Source organism: Chamaea fasciata, unplaced genomic scaffold, assembly GCF_029207755.1.
Source record: "Chamaea fasciata isolate MVZ Bird 193981 ecotype frontalis unplaced genomic scaffold, bChaFas1.0.hap1 SCAF_1, whole genome shotgun sequence".
NCBI classification, from domain to species: Eukaryota; Metazoa; Chordata; class Aves; order Passeriformes; family Sylviidae; genus Chamaea; species Chamaea fasciata.
In genome coordinates this window covers 123,253,489-123,276,404 of record NW_027094086.1, presented here as the reverse complement: position 1 = coordinate 123,276,404, position 22,916 = coordinate 123,253,489, and the positions used below count along the sequence as shown (strand labels likewise).

Sequence of the window (22,916 nt, the reverse complement as noted above, 5' to 3'; positions counted from 1 at the left end):
AAATCATGCTAATATTTTATGACCAAGATATGTAGAGTAGAGAATTCTTTACTAACACCCAGTAGAAATTCAACAAGTCTCTGAATTACATTAGAGGGATTAAGAGGGAGATTTTTTTGATTTGTTTTATTTTTCTTTGGTCTTTAATATTTTCCCTGTAATTATTTTGCAGCAGATGTAAGCATCCTTGCTACCAAGCAACTACTTTTCTGGATACAATGTAAATACATGATTCATTGTCCCTATGGAGCCTCCAGCAGTAGCCTTTAATGGCATCACAGTTAATTATTAGTATAATAATACGGTGACATATTTTTCCTTTTGTTGGTTGGGGATGCCATTAAATGAGTGGGGTGGCTCATTTAGAAAAACTTGCTAAATGTCAACTTACTTTATTTTAAGGTGTAGCTTATCTGAAAAGTGGCATTGCAAACACTTTTTTGAGTCAGATTACTTAGATTTATTACATTTTTGAAAACTCTGGAAAAATAATACCTATTTACATACAGGTTGAACAAACAGTGCCAAATATAGCTGTATTTCAGAGGGAAAAAATCATCCTTTCTTTTTCTTGATTTACACACACGCACATATATATATGTGTGTGTAAATACATATATATTTAAGACTTTCCATTTTTATCAGTCTGTAAATATTAGGTCATCAGCCCAAATATTTTTTTTTTTAATGTGCTATACATCCGATTTTTTGGCTCTACCAGATTTTGCTGCATGAGAGCCTGTCCAGAGCCCCAAAGCCCACTGAATCCTTGGAAGCAATGAAATAGGGCAGATGGGAGTGGACCCTAATGGAGTAAGTAATCTCCGGCAAGGAGCTGCTCCCATGTTTGAAGGCAGAATTAATAAATCAATATGCTAGCTGATCCTTGTACTTTTTAGTGTGGGAAGGACAATTACTGTTCCTCTATTTAATTTAGTCCTCTCTATGATTTTCATCTGGACACAACTTCATCTTATTGAAGGATGTTTTTGAATTCTCAAGCTCTCCTTACTAGGTGAGACTCATTAGTATTGTGTTTTCAGGTGGGTGTTTTTCCATGTAATCTCTCTACAGCCTCTGAGGATTTAGCAGTTTCTAGTGTCTCATTTCTGTTTCAGCTGTTCTTATCCTATAACATAAATATCATTTTTGAAAGAAAGAATAAAAAGGAAGAGGGAGAAAAAAAAAATCTACCTTGTTGCCTTTGGCAGTAGTGTAGATGGATCAGGTCCAGCCAGGACCTGGCTGTTCAGATCAGACAATTACTCTTTGTAGTTACATCTGCTTATGTGAAGTTTTGGTGTATCAGACTTTGTACGTCTGTGTTTGCAAAAGCCATAGCTTTTTTATGTTTAAGAATTCATAATATCCTTACATGGTGTTCTTCAACAAGGGATTTCCCTGCAATGAAACTGCTCATATGTGCAAGCGACAGTGGGACATTTTTATGAGATGTGAACTCAGATTACTTGGATGAAAGATGGGTTTTTTGATAGGACAAGTTTAAATGGTGCAGTGCCAGCTCCTACCATGGCATTTGCAGCTATGCTGCATATTATGCAGGACTGAGAAAATAAGCAGTGTAGACAAGAAACGGCAGAAATAGTGGATTCAGGGTATCATTAGAGATGGTGAAAGGCATGAAGTTCAGCAGATGAGTGAAATGGTGGGCAATCTTTACATCCACTGCTTGGTTTTAGAGGCACTTTTCTTATACATGGATTGTAATTTGGAGAATTGTAATTTGGCTGCATTGTAAAAATATGAAGAAGAGGTCTGGCAGGTGTTGTGGATCTTTGTCACATTTTTCCACTTTCAGGAATCCACCTGAACTCATAATACTGAGGTTTGGTCACTGGCTGTAGGTGACTTCCTTGGCTTCCACCACACATTGCACCTCCAAGTCTTGTATAGCCAGCCATGTAGTCAACCATGTAACCAAACCTGAATGCCAGACTGCAGTGCTTTTACCTCAGTCAATATCACAGCTTGAGCCCATGACACTGGGTGCATGGTCATTTTTTATGGCTTTAGACTATACTGCAGAAAATTTTGGATATAATTTTAAGGAGATAATATATAATTGGAAATGTGTTGTTTTCTTAAAACAAAGGAGCATTGTGCCTTGTGTTTGTGTTATACCTTCTTGCAGTAAGAAGGTGATTATACCTGACACAAACAGCTGTTTTACCCTGACACATATTTTCCATATGGAGTCCTCTGTGGGACTCCAAGGCAGCCCTGATGAGAAGGACATGGGGTTGGTGGTGAAGGAGAGGCTGGACATGACCCTGCAATGTGCACTCCCAGCCCAGAAAGCCAAACATGTCCTGGACTGCACCAAAAGCAGAGTGGGCAGCATGGCAAGGGAGGGGATTCTGCCCCTCTGCTCTGGTGACACCCCACCTGGAACCCTGCATCGAGCTCTGGGGTCCTCAGTACAGGAAGAACATGTATCAATTGGAGTAAGTCCAGAGCAGGGCCAACAGGATGATTAGAGGGATATAGCACCTTTTGTATGAGGAAAGGATGAGAGAATTGAGCTTGTTCAGCCTGAAGAGGAGAAGGCACAAGAAAGGTGGAGAGGGACTTTTTGCAAGAGCATGTAGTGAAAGGACATAGGAGAATGGCTTCACACAGAAAGAAAGTAGGTTTAGATTAGATATTAGGATGAAATTTTCACTCTGAGGGTGGTGATAGAACAGGTTGCCCTGAAAACTTCTGAATGCCACATCCCTGGGAGTGTTCAAGACTAGGTTAGATGGGGTTCTGAGGAACCTGGTCCATTATATCTGGTCCAGGAACCTGTCTCTGTCCATGGCATGGGGGTTGGAACTAGATGATCTTTAGGGTCCCTTCCAACACAAACCATTCTATGAGTCTATGATTTTGAAATGCCATTACATGGTAAAATCAGGCTCATACATGCCTTGTACTTAGTTTTAATAATAAATTGTCAAGTTGGGTTTTAGTGGTTTTGATTAGCTTCTGAAACAGTAAGAGACAATTCACTTTTTTATTTATAACAGAACTGTTTATGGTGGCAGATTTTTATTGAAGCAGTAATTCAAGTAACAATTGCACTGTCAACTCTTATCTCTAGGTAGAAAAACAAAAGCAGACATTTGTATTGAACACATATTTCATTGCTAAGTGTTACGGGAATTTTAATTTGTAACCTCTCAAAGTAAATAAATAACTTTTTTTCTCTTTCTGTTTAATGATTCCCCCCTCTCAATCAATCCATTTTCCCTTTGACATCAATTTTATTCTATTTTTGGAGCTGTCAGTTGTAGGTTGCAGCAGGAAATTTCCTATGGATTTGACAGATGTGAGGTCTTTATTGTTCAAGTCAAATTGCAAGTGCAGGGAGGAGACAAGAATTTGCACCTTTGCCCTGAGAAAGCTCAAATAGTTCATAATTGATGCTTGACTCCATCTTGTCTGTGCCGCTTTTAAGCTGGAACAGGAACATCTCCACCAAAACTTCTCTCCTGCAGGTTCTTCTTCCCTAGCAGTGAACACCATAAGCTCAGATAAATTCCCAGCACTAGTACCAGAAGCTTTATAGTTTGAATGAAAGCTCATATCTTGCCATGGCTGTGAGCCACATCCTTTGAGAATATATTTCATATAAATATGTCTTTTTGAAATATGTATTCTGATAAGTAATTAAGTTTTTGATTTCTCAGGTTTTCCTACTTTGCCTGTATTGCAACAACGTTCAGCACTTCTCACTATTCACTGTGATAATGGTTATAATAAATGTTCATTAAAGTAAAATAAAATAGAGAAGATATCTGATGATTTTTCACTAGACCTTAAGCTGTGAGATAGACATATACCCTTGGCTGTATTTTCTATGTGCTCTTTAGGATGGGACGCAGGGGTGGACTCCAGAGATGCTCGAGCCACTGGCAGAAAAGTCCAGTGGCTCTACCAGGAAAAACAGCTCAGCCTACGTACTTTACTTTATTGAGAAGTATGAGATACAGTTGTGACTTTCACAGTCTCTCCTGGAAGTTAGACATTTTGAGCTTTGGTCATCTAACGTTCAGCTTCTTGTCCGAAAGTGTATAATAATTACATTTGAAAGGTTTTGATGCAGTGTAATCTGAAGTAAACAAACTTTATAAAAAGAGTGATGGCAAGATGTGTTGCACATCTTATATATGGTAGAAATTTTGTGTGTCATAAAATGTTCCATCAGTACATGTTTCAAAAGAAATTTCATGCTTCATGCAACCGCACACCCTCACTTAAACACAAGTAAATAAAAATTGCTTTCCACACAACTGTAGACAATTGAAATAGCTTCAAAATGGATACTGTTAACTATTTAAATTTAGTGAAATATCAGTCTTCCTTGATTAAAGATGTTCTGGTTATGAATTATTATATTTATTTTTAATCTGGTGTATTGATCATACTGAATAATTTGCAAATGTGGTTAGTTACTGAGCTGTGTAGAAAATTTCTGCTTGAAGTGGAAAGATAACAGAAAATAATGTGAAGCGTAATTCAAACAATTGCAAAGTATCTGGAATTAGGACATGTTTAGTTAGTTTCGTAGTTCTGACTTTGTTTTTTTTTCATATTCCAGTGTTCCCCCCTCCCCCCCTTTTCCTTTTGTGCTCGGGGATAATTTAGAAATAGCTAGTGATCTCATCGATCCTGTCAGGTGGTATAGTGAAGTAAATAAGGTCATTTAAGGCTTATCTTTAATATGCAATGTCATTATTTTTTCTGTGGGTCAAATCTGCAGGGCTTAATATAATTTGAAGCAGGTTTAGTCCTGTCAGCCACTGGCTTAGATTTTGAATAGAACTTAAAAAATGAAGAGTACATTAGTCTTTAGAAAAACATTCCCCAAGTATTTTATATAAATGGATAGCACTAATCCTGTCACTTTCTACTCTGTTTTTCCACAGTATCTTTTCTAAATCAAACTATTTCTTTTTTTCCCTTGGGTGGTTTTTTTGGTTTGGTTTTTTTTTGGTGGTTCGAGGGGTATTTGGGTTTTTTTCTATTTTCCTGCTTTTGATATGCTATTCTGCATGCAAAATCTATATATTGCCGAGAATCCTCAAACTCATTTTCCTGCACCTCTTGGAAGTCACTCAGCATTTCTCAAGGTTAGACTCAGTGTTAAAATCATCACAGTTGAGATTTGTTTCTTATTTTAGATGTGACACCATCTTTTGTGACATGATGTGACCATATTTGTGAGGAAAAGGTTAGGACAGCAAGAGTCATATCTTTAGCCTTGTGTTTAATATAAAACAACACAGATGAGGAAACCTCAAAAGAGGTGATTTTGCTGGACTACTGCCTCTCTATTCTCATCTAAATAAGAAAATACAAAGCAATCCAGGAGCTTTTGCAACTAAACTGTCAGGATTTTCTTAAAACCAGGATAGAGTGGAAAAATCAGCATAATAGTTATTACTATATGGAAATATGGAAAACAAGGGGACAACTGGCTTGATGCCAGGTTTAGTGATGATGCTTTTCACACCAGCTCCACTAGTGTATTTGTAGAGCTCATAAAGGAGATCTTACAGCTGAAGGCAATGGTGCACTGTAGGCATGACCCAACCTTCACTGCATACCTCTAACATTAGCTCACTACGGTTATTTTAAGCTTTTCTTTTAATATAACCTAGTAATTTCTTTGCTATTTTTTGCTCAGTTGGTGTAAAGCACCTGTAAACACCAGGGCCCAACATTCTGGTAGAATGATAGACGTCACTCCCTTCTGTTATTGTTACTTCTTGAAAGTTTATTTTATCATGAAAACAGACTGAGTCACTCAGATGAGCTTTAAAAAAAAAACCACAACAAACCTGCATGTTGATGTTATATCTTCTTCTTGAGCAGTTTAGCTTGATACTTGTCAATATTCAGCTAATAAAGGAAGACTGGTGCCCCTCTCGCAGATCCATGGATGACAAGTTCTGTGAGCTCTTTTCAGTCACGTGTAAGTGCAAAGGTAAAAGTTGCTTCAAAATAGTTTCCTGTTGTCTCCACAGCACCATCCATGCATCTTGTTCTTAAAGTAAAAAACAGAAAGTGCCCCTCCACAAAACACACTCTTGAAATGAAAATGTAAGGGTTGAGTAGATTTAAAGTATCCATAGAGAACTGAAGGAATTGTTGAAATTTGGACACCTAGATATGTTCAGAAAGCCTTGCTGCATGTTTTGCAAGCTCATCCTGTTTGGTGACGTTGAACATATACTTTTAAGTCATTGTATCTTGTTCAGTCTCAGACTGATAAACAATGTGGTTTTTCCCAAAGTGCCATTTTTCTGTGTTTGTTTTTCTAGCAGACTTCCAAGCTGCACAGTAACTATCCCTCTTCTGCAACCACCTTCCACTCCTCCTTTTCTATTCAGGGTGCAACTCTCTTTCTGTGCACAGTGGAAAGAGTGTTTTCTGTTATGGAATAAAAAGCCGACCTTTGTTTCATATTTGCCAAAAATACGGTTTTATACCGCTCTGTTTTCCATTTAACAAAGGCTAAAGCTGCCTCTGGAGAGATTACAAATGGTGAAAATTAAGTATACAAGCCTTATAGTATATTATCAGTGTCCTTACATCTACTTTGACATGGTGAGTCAAAAGGAAATTACGCTTTTTGGATGCTTTCCATTTCAGTTGGGATTGCACCAATTCATCACATGAAAATCCGGAATTCAAGAATCACCTCTGTTATTTTAGTGGCAAAACAAGAGAGGTCTCTACCAGTTTGTTGGCTTTTAAAGAGCTAGATATTTCCAAGGGCAAGGAGACAAAAGGTTAAGAACAATCAAACTTAAACTGTAAAATGATTTCTGAATGCTATAATCACCACTGTCCTCTCAAAAAAAAAAAAAAAAATTGGGATGTGACAAAATTGTCTATGTTTGAAGTTTACTTTGAATTTGAGGACTCAGAGGGAGAATTTCAGTATCTTAGACAACAAATCCTGCAACATCTCCATATCTCTATAGACAGAGGAAAGATGAAAGTTTACAAGTACAATAAAAAAACAATCAATAAAGAACACATTCTGAATTTGATTTGATGAAGAATGTTCAGGCTGTTAATAAGTAAAGAAATTGCAGTCCAGAATGTCTATTAAAGGATCAAAGAGGAAGAAGCAAAGGTGTGAAATGTAGTGATAAATATAGACTGATGAAGATTAAAAAAAAATTAGCGATCAGAAGTTCTGGGAGAAAAGATTGTGGAGCACTCTTTGCAGAAACTATAGAAAGTAAATACAAGAGAAAAAGCCATAAATGAGAGAGGTATTCATCTATGCATGAAAAGAATGGCAGAGCTGATAAATGTTTGGCATGAGCCGTTTGTTAAGGAATGCTTTGCATCCCTTCTTTTGAGTTCAACGTTCAGCAGAGATTATGGCAGTTAAAACCTTGTGAAGTGAATTCTGAATTAGTGGGTTTGGAATAAATATGAATTCTGAGTATTACAGGGTATTTTCTTAGCTGGTAGCAGACCAGTGGAAAAACTTTTCTTGCAGAAGCGCAGGCTGTTGGCGAATCTCTGAAATATCTCCCAGCACCTGGCAGTACAGGGCAGGAGCAATGGCAGTGGTAGTACAATGACAATAAAAAGCCACAACCTCTTCTTTTATCTGATGGGAGGCACTTTATGTTTACCATTACCACAACAAGCCTCTTCCAAGTAATTTTTTCAGCTGGTTGGAAATATCTTGGCTGTATGTATAAACTCCATGCTTAGCCAGATAGGGAAGAAAAGAACCATATTACCTGGTAATCCCACTGATTTTCTGAGCAAAGGAGATCAAATCCTTGTATTGACCTAGAGGTGAGTCAATCTTTTGGAACACTTCTTCACAAACAAGAGAATAGCATGGGAGAAACCTCACAAGTGTCTTTTGTCTGAGATTTTACTAAGTGAAGCATAGGGAGGGAGTCACCATTTCAGCAGTGGCTTAAAAGTGGAGTTAAAGTAGACGAGCAGGACAGTCGTGTTTGTGCAATAATGAAGAAAGACTAACAGAAGGAAGAAAAACTGTAGAAGAGATGGTCCTCAGTTACTGTTTTTTCCTTTGGAAAACACCATCCTTTTTGATGGGAATAGTAAATCAAGAAGGCAAGGATTGCATTTATTAACAGGTCCTACAGTACAAAGACTGTTCTGGTCAGTTTGTAAAGAACATCCTACAGAAATATTTACCCTATTTGCAAATGAGGTTTCCAGATTCATGAGAAAGATATCAAGAGGATGGGTTAATTTAATGTTGATGAGAGCAGAGACAAATTATCCTGGTCAATCATTATTTAAATATTCTTATTCCAAAAATAGACCAAAGCTATCTGACCATGCCAGGTCTAGGCTGGAGATGAAATAGAAGGAGCGGGGTGTGTATGGCCACAGCTTCAGCTAAATGGGAAGAAAGGTCCTTCAGCTGATCTCATTAACTTGTCAGTGTACAACAGAGTGAATGGCAGAAATATTTACTCAAAGGCATGCATTTGGTTTTTAGGTATTTGTTGGGTTTTTTTTAAAATTCATTGTCTGGAGCTAGAACAGATGATTTTTTTCTTTAGAACCAAGCATTTAGTGTCTACATGAGTGAGATTTGCTGCTTGCCGCAAGTATTGCTAAGCTGTCTTGTTTCACCTTGTGAATGGAAATACCAGTAAGTTGCAAGCCTGGGAATCTAGACACATAAAATTTTTTTAGCTGTGGTTTTTTTTGCAAGTGGCAATGTTCTGTAGTTTACAGAACTACATAAAATGTTCTGAAGAGAAGGACAAGTTAAGGGAACACAGGTGAAAACAGAAAGCTTTTGAAATACGAAAGCAAGCAGAGTCTTTTTGTGCTTGTCTCTAGCTTTTGAAGAAAAAACATCTACTCTTGTGGTTTAGGGAGATAATAAACAATTTTATTTTGGAAATAATCAGCTGTCTGAAGTAATGTAGGCTCTACAAAGCGTTGACAGCCATGGGTAGTCATCAGTGTTGGCAATTCCCTGTGGAAGGATGTAGACTACCAGTTGCTGACTGAGTGATGTAGAAACAGTTCAGCAAAAACATGTGTTCTCCACTTCCATGATGTCTGAGCACCCTTAAAACACTTGAGTTCTAAACAATAATGTGAAACATACTGCTGTTTGTTCCCTTTGGATGGATGGGGAACTGAAACATAGGGCATATGGGATCTGTGATCAGCAATTACAACTCAAGACCGCCCAATCCTAGTCCCCTATCAATTTGGGGTTTTTTTAAACATTCATTAACCATCCCTCATGGGCAGTTTTAAGAGATATATGATGAATACATAGATGTAAAAATGTCACATTATCTTTTTGAATGTTACCACAGGAAAAGTAGAAACCTGTAAGAAAAAAAAATAGTCAAAAAAAGTCCACTAGTGTTTTATATGAATCTTGTAGCTATGCGAATGAAAAGCAAATTTTCTTCCTGGTACTGCCAGACTAGGACTGCTGCAGGTCTCACTTTTTGCCAGTGAAAAATTACATTGCTTCAAGTAGAGGAAAAAAATGTTACTTTGTCAAATATGGGAACTGGTCATCCATGAGAGTCAGAAATAGATTCATGCTCCGAATGACAGTGAATGGCACAAAAGCCGTCTTCAGGCTGGTTTGCTGTGTTGTATGTGGAATCAGGTAATGATACTCTACTTTCCAATATGACAAGGGTTCAATCCTCTCACATATTGGGTAAGATAGTATCATATCTTGCCTGAATATTGAAAATCTGAAAACTATATTATTAATTTTAATGATGGACAAAATTAATTCTCTTCAAGTCTATGTGTTGAGCAGAATAGCATATGATGAGCACATAACTGTGTATGGTTTTTTTCTTCCAAAGACAATAAAAATGAATATAAACCTTAACAAGTGGAGTGGCCAAATGATATGGATTGTTTATCAGCCTTTCCTGTGATGCCAGCAGTGTTGAGAATGTCCCTTTGTCTGCCCAGTGTATGAACGGCACACTGATTGCTGCCTCCTCTGAGACAGGAAAATTACAGGGTAGTGGGGGAGTTTCGCACATGAGTGTCTAAAGACGTGGAGGAAACCAGAGTCCATTAGCTAGTCTAAATCCTAAGGTAACCTAAATTTCATCTGAATTTCTACGAGAAGTAAAGGCATCAGCTGAAACTGTAGAAATTGCCTAACCCAATATTCCTTTTTCTGTATCATCAGAAAATACTGTGTTCTATATAGAAACTAATTAAAGAATACTGTTCTCCTTTTCAAAGGAGTTCTCCTTAATTGTTTCTTTATCTAATGCAATTTAGATCTATACCAACATGGCTACCAGTTGTTAGAACCTTGAGGCTCTAAAAAAACCTGTTTCGAGTTCTAAGATTTTTTTCCCCCCTATAGTGTCCAAAATACACTTGAGTGCTGTTGGCTTTTTGTATTTCTTTAAGGGATGGTTGCTAGTTTGATTAGTCAGTTTTGTTGATTATATATATTTGTATAAGTATCAGCATGGCCATATATAGGTTTTCTGTGATTCATCAATGTCTTCAATATGCAAATCTTCTTGAATACCTGTCATATCAGTTAGTATAGAGTTTGGGGTTAGTATAGCACTGTCAGGAGTCTTTTGGACTTCTGTCACTGTGCTTGTGGCTTGATGAGGCAGAGGGTGTCATAAGGATAAAAAGTTCCTTCCTTTCATGCTTGGGCTTTTGGGGTCTTGCTTTTATTGTCTGTGATTTTTGAGCTGTACTGGAAAACTGATCTCATCTGATCTGATTTCCTCTCAAATGAATAAATACATGTAAAATCTTGCCATTAGACCAAGGACAGCAAAGTAGCAGGGCACATAAGGAACTCCTTAACATGAGGTTGCCAGTGAAGCCTGCATCCCATCTGAGTAAACATCATTCTACTGATCAGCAGTGCAGTGGTGCCAAGACTGCAGCAATAGCAGTTTTGATTTAAACTTACCAAAAATACGTTGTTTAGCACACATGGTCTTCTTTACAGGATGGTCATATTTAGGATGCTGGAGAAATGGCTGTCCTTGGGTTCATGCAGGAGAAACACATTCTTTTCCAATGCAACTTGAGAAGTAATTACTGAAGGAATTACTCATCATTTGATCCAGCCCTCCACAGCTGCAGGTCACTCTGAAGGAGGTACATAGCCACGCAATGGTCTACTGACCACCTCTGTCCTTTCCTTCTCCTCACACTGCAGTCATATGCACAAACCCTTTGTAGTGTCCTGTGACAAGCTTGTGGTCTTTGGAACAGAAGGCAAAGTATCACAAAACAGCTGAGTTCCAGAAAAAGCGTGTGAGAAATGAAAGTAAATCCCAAACTTGTTTGTTGCTGGTGCTTGCAGTGCTAAATACGTTGGCAAAAAAATGAAATGGGAGCCATAGGACTGTAAAAGACTGACTGATGAAATATTTCTATTGGCAACCATCCTGGTGTATTTCCAGCTTGACATGCTTTTTGCTAGGTATGCCTTGGAGATTTCTCCTTGCAAATATAGTTAGTTGCTGAACTTCTCAACTTATTCATTCTCTGTTGGATCCCAGAATAGCATGCTGTCTTTCTGAATTGCTGCAGGCTTTCTGCTGCATCTGAGAGGACACTGAATGAACAAAAGTACATACAATGATTTAGGGCCCAAGTCAATAAAATACTCGATCATCACGTTTTAAACAAGACACTTGCTTATGTACCTTTTAGATTTTTTGTTGTTGTTTTTGTTTATGTCAGTGTACTTGTGCTTTAGTGTTTCAGCTATGGTGTGTGACACCAGTAGCTGAAAGTGCTTTAAATCTGTTTAAATTTTTATACACACACACATATGAGATTTATACATATAACGTCTTTATAAGAAATGGACTTTGTATGCCTGTAAATAGTGATTGAAAGAAAACTATGTGATTAAATAGCTTAGAGTAGCATTTTATTTGAAGTTTCTAAATAAAACCAGCTCTGCTGTGTTACTTCAAGCAAATTATTCCTTAAATGCAAGGTTGTCACATTTGTGTATAGTCCAAAAACGGAGACAAACATTTCTTTAGAAGGATTAGCAAATTAATATTATAAAACACGAGGATGTTATTTTTAGAAGCATTCTTACTGGCAATTAAAATAAAAAGAAAAGTTTGACCAAACTTAAGCCTGTTTCATCACATTGGTAATTAACTTATGTAGGGTTTCTTCAGCCCTATTATTACAGTACATGTATTTTTAGTTAAGGTGGTGCCCAATCTTGCTGCACCCCTTTTTCAGATAACACAAAACCAGTCTCAGGATTTCAGTCATCATCCTTTGTCTTTTGAGATGTGGAAAGCTGCTAAGTGATGGCAAGTAAGCCATTTGCTCTACTGTATGTTCACTTTTTAGGTGCCCAAGTTTTCTGTCTCCACCTTTTTAGCTTTGCTTTTTTTCTGGAATTCTGGCAGAGGTAAGGAGAGGAGATGGAGAATGATATTAAAGATAATCTGGGTTGAGATTTCTTTATTCATTCCTGTGGACACAGTCCATGAGTGACACATGCTACTTTAATGTGTTTAGCTTTTGTGCTTGGATAATTCTAGCCAAGACTGCCAAGACTTATCCTGTGTACAGCATTATTTTGTGGGCTGCTGAAAATGCACTCTTTTTTTTTTTTTTCACAGACTAATCATAACACTTTGTTTGGATTATATTGAGATTAAAAAAAAAATCCAAATCTCTGTACTTAGTACTGAAATGTACTTCACAGTGTATTTCACTGACAAGTGCTTTAACAAGAGGAGAAGGGACTGGAAATGAAATGCATTCATAGCATGCACAGACCAGTCCATCTATGACTGACAACTTGTGTGAGACCTGGCTTGTGATGGTGCAGATCCTCTGATTTGTTGACTGAAAGGTGTTGTTTCCCTGCCATTATTACCTGCCCTGCCACCCTGTTCTCTCCACTACCAATCAGCAAGGTATGAAGTGCATAAATGACTGCTAGGATATTTTTAGAACAGGCCTTGTGCCCAAGTTTGATGCGACATTTTGAATGGTCAGAAGCTTAAGGTCATTGAAAATAGTTTGTCTTCTCTGCTCATGGCATTGGGATTCCAGTACTAGCAAGCTCCTTTTCACTTATTTTTTCATTTTTGAACTGCCCTTTCCAGCAGCAGTTAGGGTTGAAGTTACTACAAGAACTTTCCGCGCCCAGATTCTTTGCAAGACATAAATATATCTGCTTGAAGTTGATTAGAATGCGGGTATTGTCTGAACATGGATTCACTGTATTATCTTCCTCCTTCCCCGTGTTTTTAATGCAAATTATCAGTTCTGATCTGTGCAATTTCTTAGCCATTGCACAGTGGTTTGGGGCTCAGAAGAATCTGGTAAGTTTTTTGTGAACAATTCTCATTTTAGGAAATTAGGGCTTGGGACCAGCCTTGTCCCTTTGTTCTAGAGACCTCGAGCACTGACATCTTTCTCCTCTAAGCCAGAGTTGGGGCAGATGAGGAACATGTGGAAGCAACAGCTGCAGCTGCCCACCTCTGCTTGCTGAGGTGTGACTTCTCTGAGTATTTGCTTTGGCTTTCCTCTCCATTTGTTCCATCCCTTCTGTGGGATCAAGTGCCTAGCAAACTGAACATTGCAAGATTTGGCTAAATCAGCTTGAAGGATGGGTAAAAGCCTTCTTAGGGCTGGTTTGGCCTCAGGAATACCAGTAAGATGCCTGTATTTACAAAAGTTAAGTTTGTGACACATTTTGGCTGTACCATAGTACATTGTAAAGGTATTTTCAGTTACAGTAAGTAGCTGCATTAAGATTTTCAAGGTGATTTGCTTAGTTAAAGGGAGAGGTTGTATTTACTTGAAATGTGTTGTAATTTTAATTTCAGAGTTATGAAACCTTACTTTCAATTGTATTTTGTTTTTTTCCCCTCTTTTGCAATCTATAAATTTGTTGGTTTCACAAGGAAAATTAAGATTATACTGCTCCTGGTTCTACTGAAATCAGGCAAAATATTTAGTTTACCGAATGAAGTCACAGTTTCATCCTTTTAGCATTGCCCCAAATTCACCAGCAGACTAAAATCAGCTCCCAAACTGGTGAATATTGATTATATTTTGGGTTGCAGATCTGTTCCTTTTCAAAGTTGAAGAGGACGAAGAAAATTAGGTGAGAACTGGATCTGGGTCCACTGAAACATTTGGAAAAAAAAAAAAAAAGCCGGGAGAGGACTGTTGCCATCCTGGCCCAGCTAACCATGAGGATTTTGTGTGGTTTCATAACAACATTATTGACCAGTATGAGATATGACCTTTTCAGAACGCAGCAGTGGTCAATTTGTTACTGCTCTCAGGGGCATGTTTGTGCATCCAATGCTGTTTTCTCCATGTGCATGAATGCTCCCCTGTGAGGGGTGGAGATGCTGGGAGAGGAAGGAGATCCAAGCAGGCAGCACAGTGGGAGAGACTAGTGTGTGCCCACAGCAGAGCACATGGTATGGCTTTTCAGGGCCATTCCTTGGCCCACACATTAAAGGAGGCCCTTTTTAATGCTGTGTGTAAAATGTTTTTTCTTGGCCAAGCTTCCAGTGGCTTGTAGTGACAGGTCTCTGGCTTAATTTAAAATTTTTTTTTATCTTTAAGAAAACATCTTACTTGCTTCAAAATTTAAAAGTGCAATTGTTCCAATCTGCATTGGTATCTATGTAGTATAAATCTGCTATAAATCTACTATAGCTTTATAACCAGCTTGTAATATATTTTGTAAATCCACATCATCACTTCATGAATCCAAGCCTCTATTTAGAAAGACCCTATTTTTGAAACCTAATTATTTGATGTAAAAGGGCAGCTTTGAATAACAAAATGAAGTAAACATTTTGTGGGTTCTTTTTTCCCCCAAAGGCTTTTTTTCCCAAGTTATTTACAGTGCACTCCATTGTTCTACTCTTGAAAAAATTTTCCAGTATCATAGGAAAGTAAACATAGTTTGGATTAAAAAAAAAGACAAAACAAAAATTAAGCCTCTGCTTTTCAGGAGAGGATGATTTCAAATAATAGAATTATTTCTGATATAGGAATAATTAGTTTAGTATATATTACTATGGATTTGAATTCCATCAATTATGGATAATTGATTCTTGTTAGTGTTGAAGGTACCTGAAGTGGGAAATGGCTGGTGGACTTGGATGTACTTACATTAATGATTGGACTCAATGATCTTACAGGTCTTTTTCAATCTAAACAATTTTATGATTCTACCCCCATGATCTGACCTTTTTAGAGTCATGAGATAAGACCTGTCTTGCAGTTCTGCAACAAAACCTGCCTTAAGTTTGACATACAGAACTGTTAAAGCTTTCTTTTCAGAGACATGTAAAGCTCATTTGGAAAATGCTGCAGTGTTTGAAGCATGCTTAAAATGCGTGTCCACCTCTGGCTTGAATTTTTCTAATCAATGGATTTTTCTTAAGACCTTATTTCTTAAAGTAAAGGCCATTTTACTACCCCACTGGACATCTTGCCCTGTGTATTGTAGACAATGCCAAGCCACTCCTGGGCTTCGTCAATAAACTTAGTATCACAGGTCTTCAAGTTTCCAGTTTTCAAAGGTTTTCCAAACCTATTTTATGCATGTGGCATGTCTAGCCATCCTCAGTTTTTCAGGGTTCTTTTTCAAGTATTTTTACTGGGAGAAGTTACAGTATCCCAAGATACTCTATGATATGGATATCATCTCGCTGCTGTTTTTCAGTACGAATTTGTTATATTTCCAAAGATTTTATTAGCCTTTTAGGTCCTGGTGTAATCCTAGGAGCTGTATTTGGTTGGCCGGCTATTATTATGATTCCAAAACCTTTGCCATGGCCATTGGTTTCCACAGTTCAATTCTCCAGGCAGCATGCATGGCCTACATTTCTTGTCTTAAATCCAAAAAGAATCACTCAAACCTGGGCATATATTACAAACTAGAGATGGTGTTCTGATTGGTTTTCCAGCCACGGGGATTTAGTAGTCTATTGTCCAGGAACAGTGACCAGGTGATCTGACCTGCCAGACTACCCATGATTAGGAGATGCAGTGCAAAACCCTGCATGGAGGTTCAGATTGTCTGCTCATTAGGTGTGCAACAAGCTTGAAACGCCTGGAGGATGCTGAACATGCTGGCAGCTGTCCCAGGTGATGTGCTCGAGGGTCCCTTTATGCATGTGCACCCAGGTGTGCCTGGTGGAGCCAGGCACAGCAGACACACTGCTAATGTCTCCTCTAAGGAAGGTGGGTGTAGCTGTGAAGAGCCAGGAGATCTCAAATTGCTCGTATCTCCTCTAAACTCATTAATGACATAGAAGGGACAAAGTGCTTTGCTGGTCTGAGGCATTTATTTGTATCTGATGTTGCTTTGGCTTGTGTTGTCTATGTGCAATTTACCTGTCTTGCCACAAAAGACAGAGATTTTAGTTACAACCTGATAAACAACTTTGTCAACAGAATAAATGAATTTTGTATGTTTTCCCTAACCTAAATATTTATTTACGTCATAGCTCTATATTAGTGTTAGAGACTTTTTATTACTTAAGCTTTGTGATTCAGGAAAGTACCTTTGAATTTATGAAGCCCTTAAGCATATGCTTAACTTAAGCCTTGTGCTTATAATCAACTATGTGCTCTTGAGGTGTTGTCCTGAGTCTAAGACTTAATTTCTAATAGATTTATCTATGTGAACAAAAAATTGCATTTTAAGAGGAGGAAGAAGTGATGTCACCAACTAGTTACAAAACCCCTGAGCTAATTTGCATGAGAAAGATGCAAGGCTCTTTGTATTCTTATACAAGAGATGATAAGAGAGCCATACATTTATCTAGCATAGCACTTCTTATCCTCAAAACTTTGTAAAGTTTTATTCTCCCATTATTTGTCACAAAATCCCCTAAAGCTACAGATATGCCTTCCTTTGTCCCAGAAAATTCCTTTGAAGCTTGAATTGAGCTAAAACACTAGAATTGCAGTTTTCTCCTCACTTAAAAAATGTCCATCACATGGTTTCCCAGCACCGCAAAGAAAAGCACCATGTGTTCCTGCACAGGCAATGCCAAGGCTTGCTACCCCGAGAATTGGTCGGAAACATTCCTGTACATTGTGTTTCCAACCAGAGCACATGGACTAATGGATCCATTTTAACTCCTCCAGGGACTTGGAATATGGTCCCTTAGTTCCAAGAGGGAGCAGGACCAGACCATTACAGCATCTCTCCTGATTTCTTTCTGCTCCCAAACCATCTGCTTCTCTGTGGTAATAGTCTTTTGCTGTTCATTAACATGGTTAATCCTCTAGCATAAGCTGCAGTAATTTATGCTGGATTTTTGCATTTCACGTGGTACTAATGGTATCTAATGAACTGTGGCTTCAGAAACATCTGTTCTATACAATAGTTAATTTTTTCTTTCTTTCTTTTTTTTTTTTAATCCCAGTGATTGGATACACAGAAATTGTTAGGAAGTCTTTAGGCTGCAAAGATTAGAACTAAAACCTTCACTACTGAAATAGACCAAATTTAATACTACTCATGCAACCTTAATTTAGCTCCCACTTGTTTATGAATTGTTTGACATTGATGCATGTTATTATGCACTGCCTTTTCACTTGCCAAATGAAAAACGGACTGAAAGAAGGTTGAATGGGACACCTGTAAGACTGCAGTGTCCTCATTTAAGCATATGACTAAAAGCTAGAGAACATATCTTTTTTTAACGTGTTCAATATTTATGTGATACAATTGAGCAATATGATAAAAAAAACCTATGCAAGTATTCATTTACAAGTAAGAAAACTGCCAAAGTTGAAACTAAATTATTAATAATAATTATAGATTGGTCTCTAGACTAATAATATTATAGTATTGTATTAATAACACATATTTATATATCATTAAAATAATTATCATTATCATTATAATAATATTATAATAATCCAGAATAGCTTGAGTGAAAAATGCGATATGGTAAAAAATCAGTAATATACTATTTTTACTTTGAAATGAAAATAAAAATTGGGAAAAAAAAGAAAGAAAAAAAGACAAAAGTATTACTTAATTATAATGTTGCAGAGTTAATAATGCAGTAGAAATCCTAGCTCTTTCTAATTTTAGGGCTTCATTTCTTAGTCTTAATGTTGCAGTAATGTGGTTTCCAGATTTAATTTCCTTATATTTATTTGTTTTTAACAACTCAGAGGGAAAATAAGAGAAACACATTGTGAAAATGCTATAATGAGATCACAGTGCTACTAACATGCCTTACGTTTTCTATAAAGTGGCTGATTGCATTTAGAGTCACCTCACCACCACTAAATCATTTCAGCAGTTTACTCTTAGCACCAGTGTCATTAAACTTCTCCAAGTTGAGGAAATGCATTTTAAAAACCAGAAAAAAATCCCCTCATGTTCCTGTATGAAAATGTCACCTTATAACATCCATAGCTTAAAAATAAAAACCAGATTTTCTTTAGGCATGAACCCTTTATCCTTCCCCTGTGGGACTCTTAAGGAGCTCTTTAAATTCACGTGATCGTGCAGTTAAAGTCACGGCTGACTCAGCAAAGTGTTTAACTGTGTGCTTAAATTCTATTGCAATCAATAGAATTTGAGCATGTGCTTAAATACTGTGTTGAAAAGAAATGGATTTACACATGTGTTTTAAACCTAAGCATGTACCAAAATAGGCTTATAATATGTCAAAGCAAGTCGGAAGAATTCAGGTTGTAAAAACCCTACCGTTGGGATGACTGACTTCATAAGTAAAATATTTTTATATAGTTTTTATGTATCATCTAAAATGTACAGCATAATGCTGTAGTTATTATGGTCTATGAATTAGTGAACATAAGACAGTTTGTGTGTCTGTCAGTTTAAAATACGTACATCAGAATTAAGAACACTTGCAGCTAAATATCTAAATGTACATTTTCTGCTCTTGAATATCGTTTGCTTTTAGTTACTGAAGTATTTGAAGTCACTTAGAGCTGTGAACGCTATCTTTAAAAATGCAGCTGCATATATAAGAAGCTATAAACACATATGGGTACCTAATACCAGGATCCCACACTCCACAGTTTTCCATGTTCTGACCTGTTTTTTGCTTATTCCTCCCGTGTTTCCCTGTAATATGAAACTTGATTATTTTGAGGCGCTGAATCACCAAACAGCGTCATGTTCTGTTTGGCTGAAGGGCATAAGCAATTCCACCTTTTCTATTTACTTGTTTATAAAAAGCTTTTTCTGCCTTAGAGGAGATTTCTGTTTCTACCGTTGATACCTCTTGCACTGTGTTAAACTGCCCTGTACTGTGGAAAGGCCACATATTTCCCATAAAACAGTTTGGTATTTTTATTTTCCAGAGAAAATGTTTATGATCCCAGATTGTCAGGAGTCAATGACGCGATGGTATGAGTTGTGCTCATCTGAAATCTTGCACTGTAACACCCTACCTGTCACTGTGCTGCCCCTGCCCCTTTGCAGAGCTGGGTGCATGCCATCTGCAGAGCTTCACTGCTTCCTCAGAAGCAGCACTCCTGTGGAAAACAGGGGTAAGGGAAGAGAGATGCCAAGGAGAGCAGGGTGGCAAGAAGTGATAGGTGCTAACTTGAGGATTCTGCAGGGTAAACCCCTGCTGCTGCCAGCTGCTCCAGTCTCTCTGTCCAGGGGGCAAGTCCTAACTCTCAGCAGGACCAGGTGATTTGGCACATGGAGGAAGCAAAGGATTGGGATGACAGGATGACTTGAGCCACAGACTTCCTAGGTGCCTTCGAGTATACAAACATCACAGGCGTGTCACAGTACTTTGTTATTGGGAAACTTTTCTTCAGTTTGTGAAGTATTTTTGAAGTTTGTGAAGTATTTCTTCAGTTTGTGAGAAGTATATTAAAAACCATACTGCCCTTGTCTATGATCCGTCATGTAAGTTAAAGAGCATTCAGAAGATTCTTCACCAAAAGGTAGAAGAGAGCCCCAAATACTGGGCAAATTCTTGTGTCTTCAGGAGCAAAATATTATGTTGATAGTTGAGCATTCTGTGGATTTCTAGAGAGCTCCAAGACAGCTTCTGTGTTGGCTTCTTGATTATGGTGAGGAATCATATCTCACTGTCGCTCCCATCAAGCAGAAACATGGGAACAGATTTATAATTTCGGTAGGAGAGTAGTCAAGCTGCTGTATAATATAGAAAGCAACAGGCTTTGGTCACCTGTATAAAAAGTGCTGTAGGCAGGGTAGGACTGAGAAGTAAAGTACTGTCTGTAACACTGAAATAAAAGTTATCTGTGTGTAGGTATATTAATCATCAAATGAGATGCAACTTTTGAAATACCACTATGAGAAATGAACTTCACATGTGTGAAACTTGCCAGACCACAGAGGAGCACGGTGCTGTTGTCTGATACACTGTCAAAAGCTGCTCCTCTGAAACCTCATCATCTTGGAGAAGTGAAAAAGACGCCGTGTAAATTGCCTAATGCTTCTAAAAATAACTCTGAACTACTCAGCCCCTCTCCAAATTCTAGCAACTCAACCAAACAGTGCATAGTCGGTAAGCGTGTCTAACACGCTGTGCCACAACTGGTGACTTACTATAAGAATTATATGAAGCATGCTAAATACGGAAAGGCTGCTTATAGCTGCACGTACAAAGCCAGGTCCCGCACGGACATCTGCTCCCCCCGGCCCAGGAGCTGCAGGATCGCCTCTCCGGCGGCGGCTGCGGGTCCTGCAGGGAGCTGGCGGCCGCCTGGCTCCCCTGCCAAAGCCAACTGTGGCGTAGCCAGAGAAACGGGCAGCAAAAATAGAACAGCAGGATGGCTGCGCGTGGGCGAGGCAGAAACCACATCGCCAGCAAAACCTCCCAGCGTTATTTTAGGACCGATACAGACAAGAGGCCGTGGCGTTTTGCTCTCTTTTCACAAAACGCTCCCCGGGGGAGGGTGAGGAGGGAGAGGGGCGCAAGTCCCGGGCGAGGATCGTCCCTGTCCCGCTCCTGCCTTGCCTGCCTCCCCCCTGGCGTGTCCCCACTGTCACGGGCTGGGCAGGGGGAAGGGGTTAACTGAGCTGCAGGCCGGGCGGCGCACGGAGGACGGGCGGCGGTTTGAAAGACAGAGACTGGACAGCTGTGTTTGCTGTGGTATTTTTAAACGCATTAATGCAGGCTCCAATCACCCGGCCATGCTTGACCTATTTTTGGCTCAGGCCGGCCATTGTTCTATTTCTGCCGCCGCTGGGCCACGAGGGTGTCAATTCAAATGCAAATGAGTTATCGCTGCTGCTCCCGCCAACTTCGCCCAGCCGCCTGGCCGAGGGACAGCCGGCCGGCAGCGGAGCGGGACGCGGGCACAGCAGCGCGGGGCTAGGCTGGGGTCAACTCGGTTAAACCCTCCGCGGCTCCCCTGGAAAGGTGGCTCACTCGGTTTGATGGTTTGTTAGAGGCAGTCCCCCCCCCCTCCTCCCCCCGTCTCCCGCCCTGCCAGGAAGCCCAAAGCGCAGAGATATCTCTTCATTTCTTCTTCCACCTGCCGCTGGCTGCCCGAACGCAACTGCTCAAACTCGGCAGCGCTCAGTCCCCCGCCCGCTCACGGCTCCCTTCCTGCGGGCGGGGGCTGCCGACACTGGATTTGGGCTTTCCCCCTCTCCTCATAGATACTTGTGCAAACGCTTAAACACTGCTAATTGCCGAAGCGTATAATCTTACGACCCTCGCTGGAGGAGGTAGGACCGCAGAGGGTCGTGCCCGACGCCTATGTGCAAGTGCAGTGATGAATCTCTTGTGTAGCTGAAGTGCAGACCAGTTGGAATATGCTGCAGACAATTTACGAGAGTGAATCGTGTTTTTCCTCAGATGGGGTTTCTGGACGTGAACAGCTCTTGGCTCAGCAAAGAATGCACAGCATGATCAGCTCAGGTAAGAGACAGCTCCGTGCCTTAGACTTGAGTGGCTGACCGGGAACGTACAGCCTGGCATGACAAGAAAACACCCTTCCTTTTAAGAAGTGACTTTATTTTTGTGGGCTTTATCTAAGTTATTATATGATTCCGGTAGTATTTTTGACAGCAGCTGCTGCTTTTGTGAGGAGTTTGTCTCCTTTGGTCTGCCGCTTTCCAGACGCAGCAAAATGCTTACAACTGAAGTCGAGTTTGGGTTTCCTTGTTTGTTTTTGTTGCGTGATTACAAAATGGGGCTCATGGTACAGGCTTGTTCACAGGAAGAGGCTTCCTCAGACAGACCTTGTCAGGAGGCTGCATTTAGAGCCCCTTATAAGCAATTCTAGTCATATGTCTGTCGTAAACAGTATTTGCTCTTTCTGTGAGTTTCCATTTCTCTAGTTTGCATATGAAGGGGGTTTAATACCAATCCCTTTCTCTTTTCATTAGAGTGCTACTGCAAAAGGTCTTTAAACTGCATGGTTTGTTTTGTTCCTTTAAAAATATTTGTGAACCTGGCAATGCCAGTTACATGTAATGACTCACTGAGATGTAAATTGGATGTGCTATTCCATGAAGGTATTTCAAAGCTGCCCAGAAAGAACACTGAATGTTTCCTTATGTATTTCCAACCACTCCTGTGTTTTCTAGTTTCTTTCCTAGCCGTGTTTGAGACCTACTACTGAGGATAAATTAACCTGGAAGAATTATTGCCATTCAATTTAGATGGGCTAAAAATGTCAACATTTCAGGTTGTCTGCTCTTGCCTGTTCTCTCCTAAGGTCTGTTAATTCCAGTTCAGTTTTCACTGGGATGAAACTCTTGTTTATTCAGGCACAGTGTTTTCCAGTTTGTATCTATTTAAACCTAGGTTTCTGACTTTGTTTTTCAGAAAGTGTTAGTTTTATAGAAGATCCGTATGTGGAATCCAGGGTGAATTGTTTGCATGTATTTTAGTCTTAGTTTGTGC

The 22,916-nt window shown here is 39.1% G+C and overlaps 1 protein-coding gene across 10 annotated transcripts in view; it reads left to right on the top strand.

The window, feature by feature from the left end:
• The window catches only part of HDAC9 (histone deacetylase 9), a 457,129-nt gene that overhangs the window by 157,195 nt on the left and 277,018 nt on the right, over positions 1-22,916 (top strand). For 8 of the 10 annotated variants that reach the window (XM_066196204.1, XM_066196228.1, XM_066196196.1 and 5 more), the window contains one exon: positions 21,864-21,926. In XM_066196204.1, the coding sequence (XP_066052301.1) occupies positions 21,864-21,926 (63 nt within the window). Of the gene's footprint in view, positions 1-21,286; positions 21,423-21,843; positions 21,927-22,916 lie in introns of those variants that run through there. The other 2 variants (XM_066196237.1, XM_066196181.1) reach the window with 2 other exon arrangements.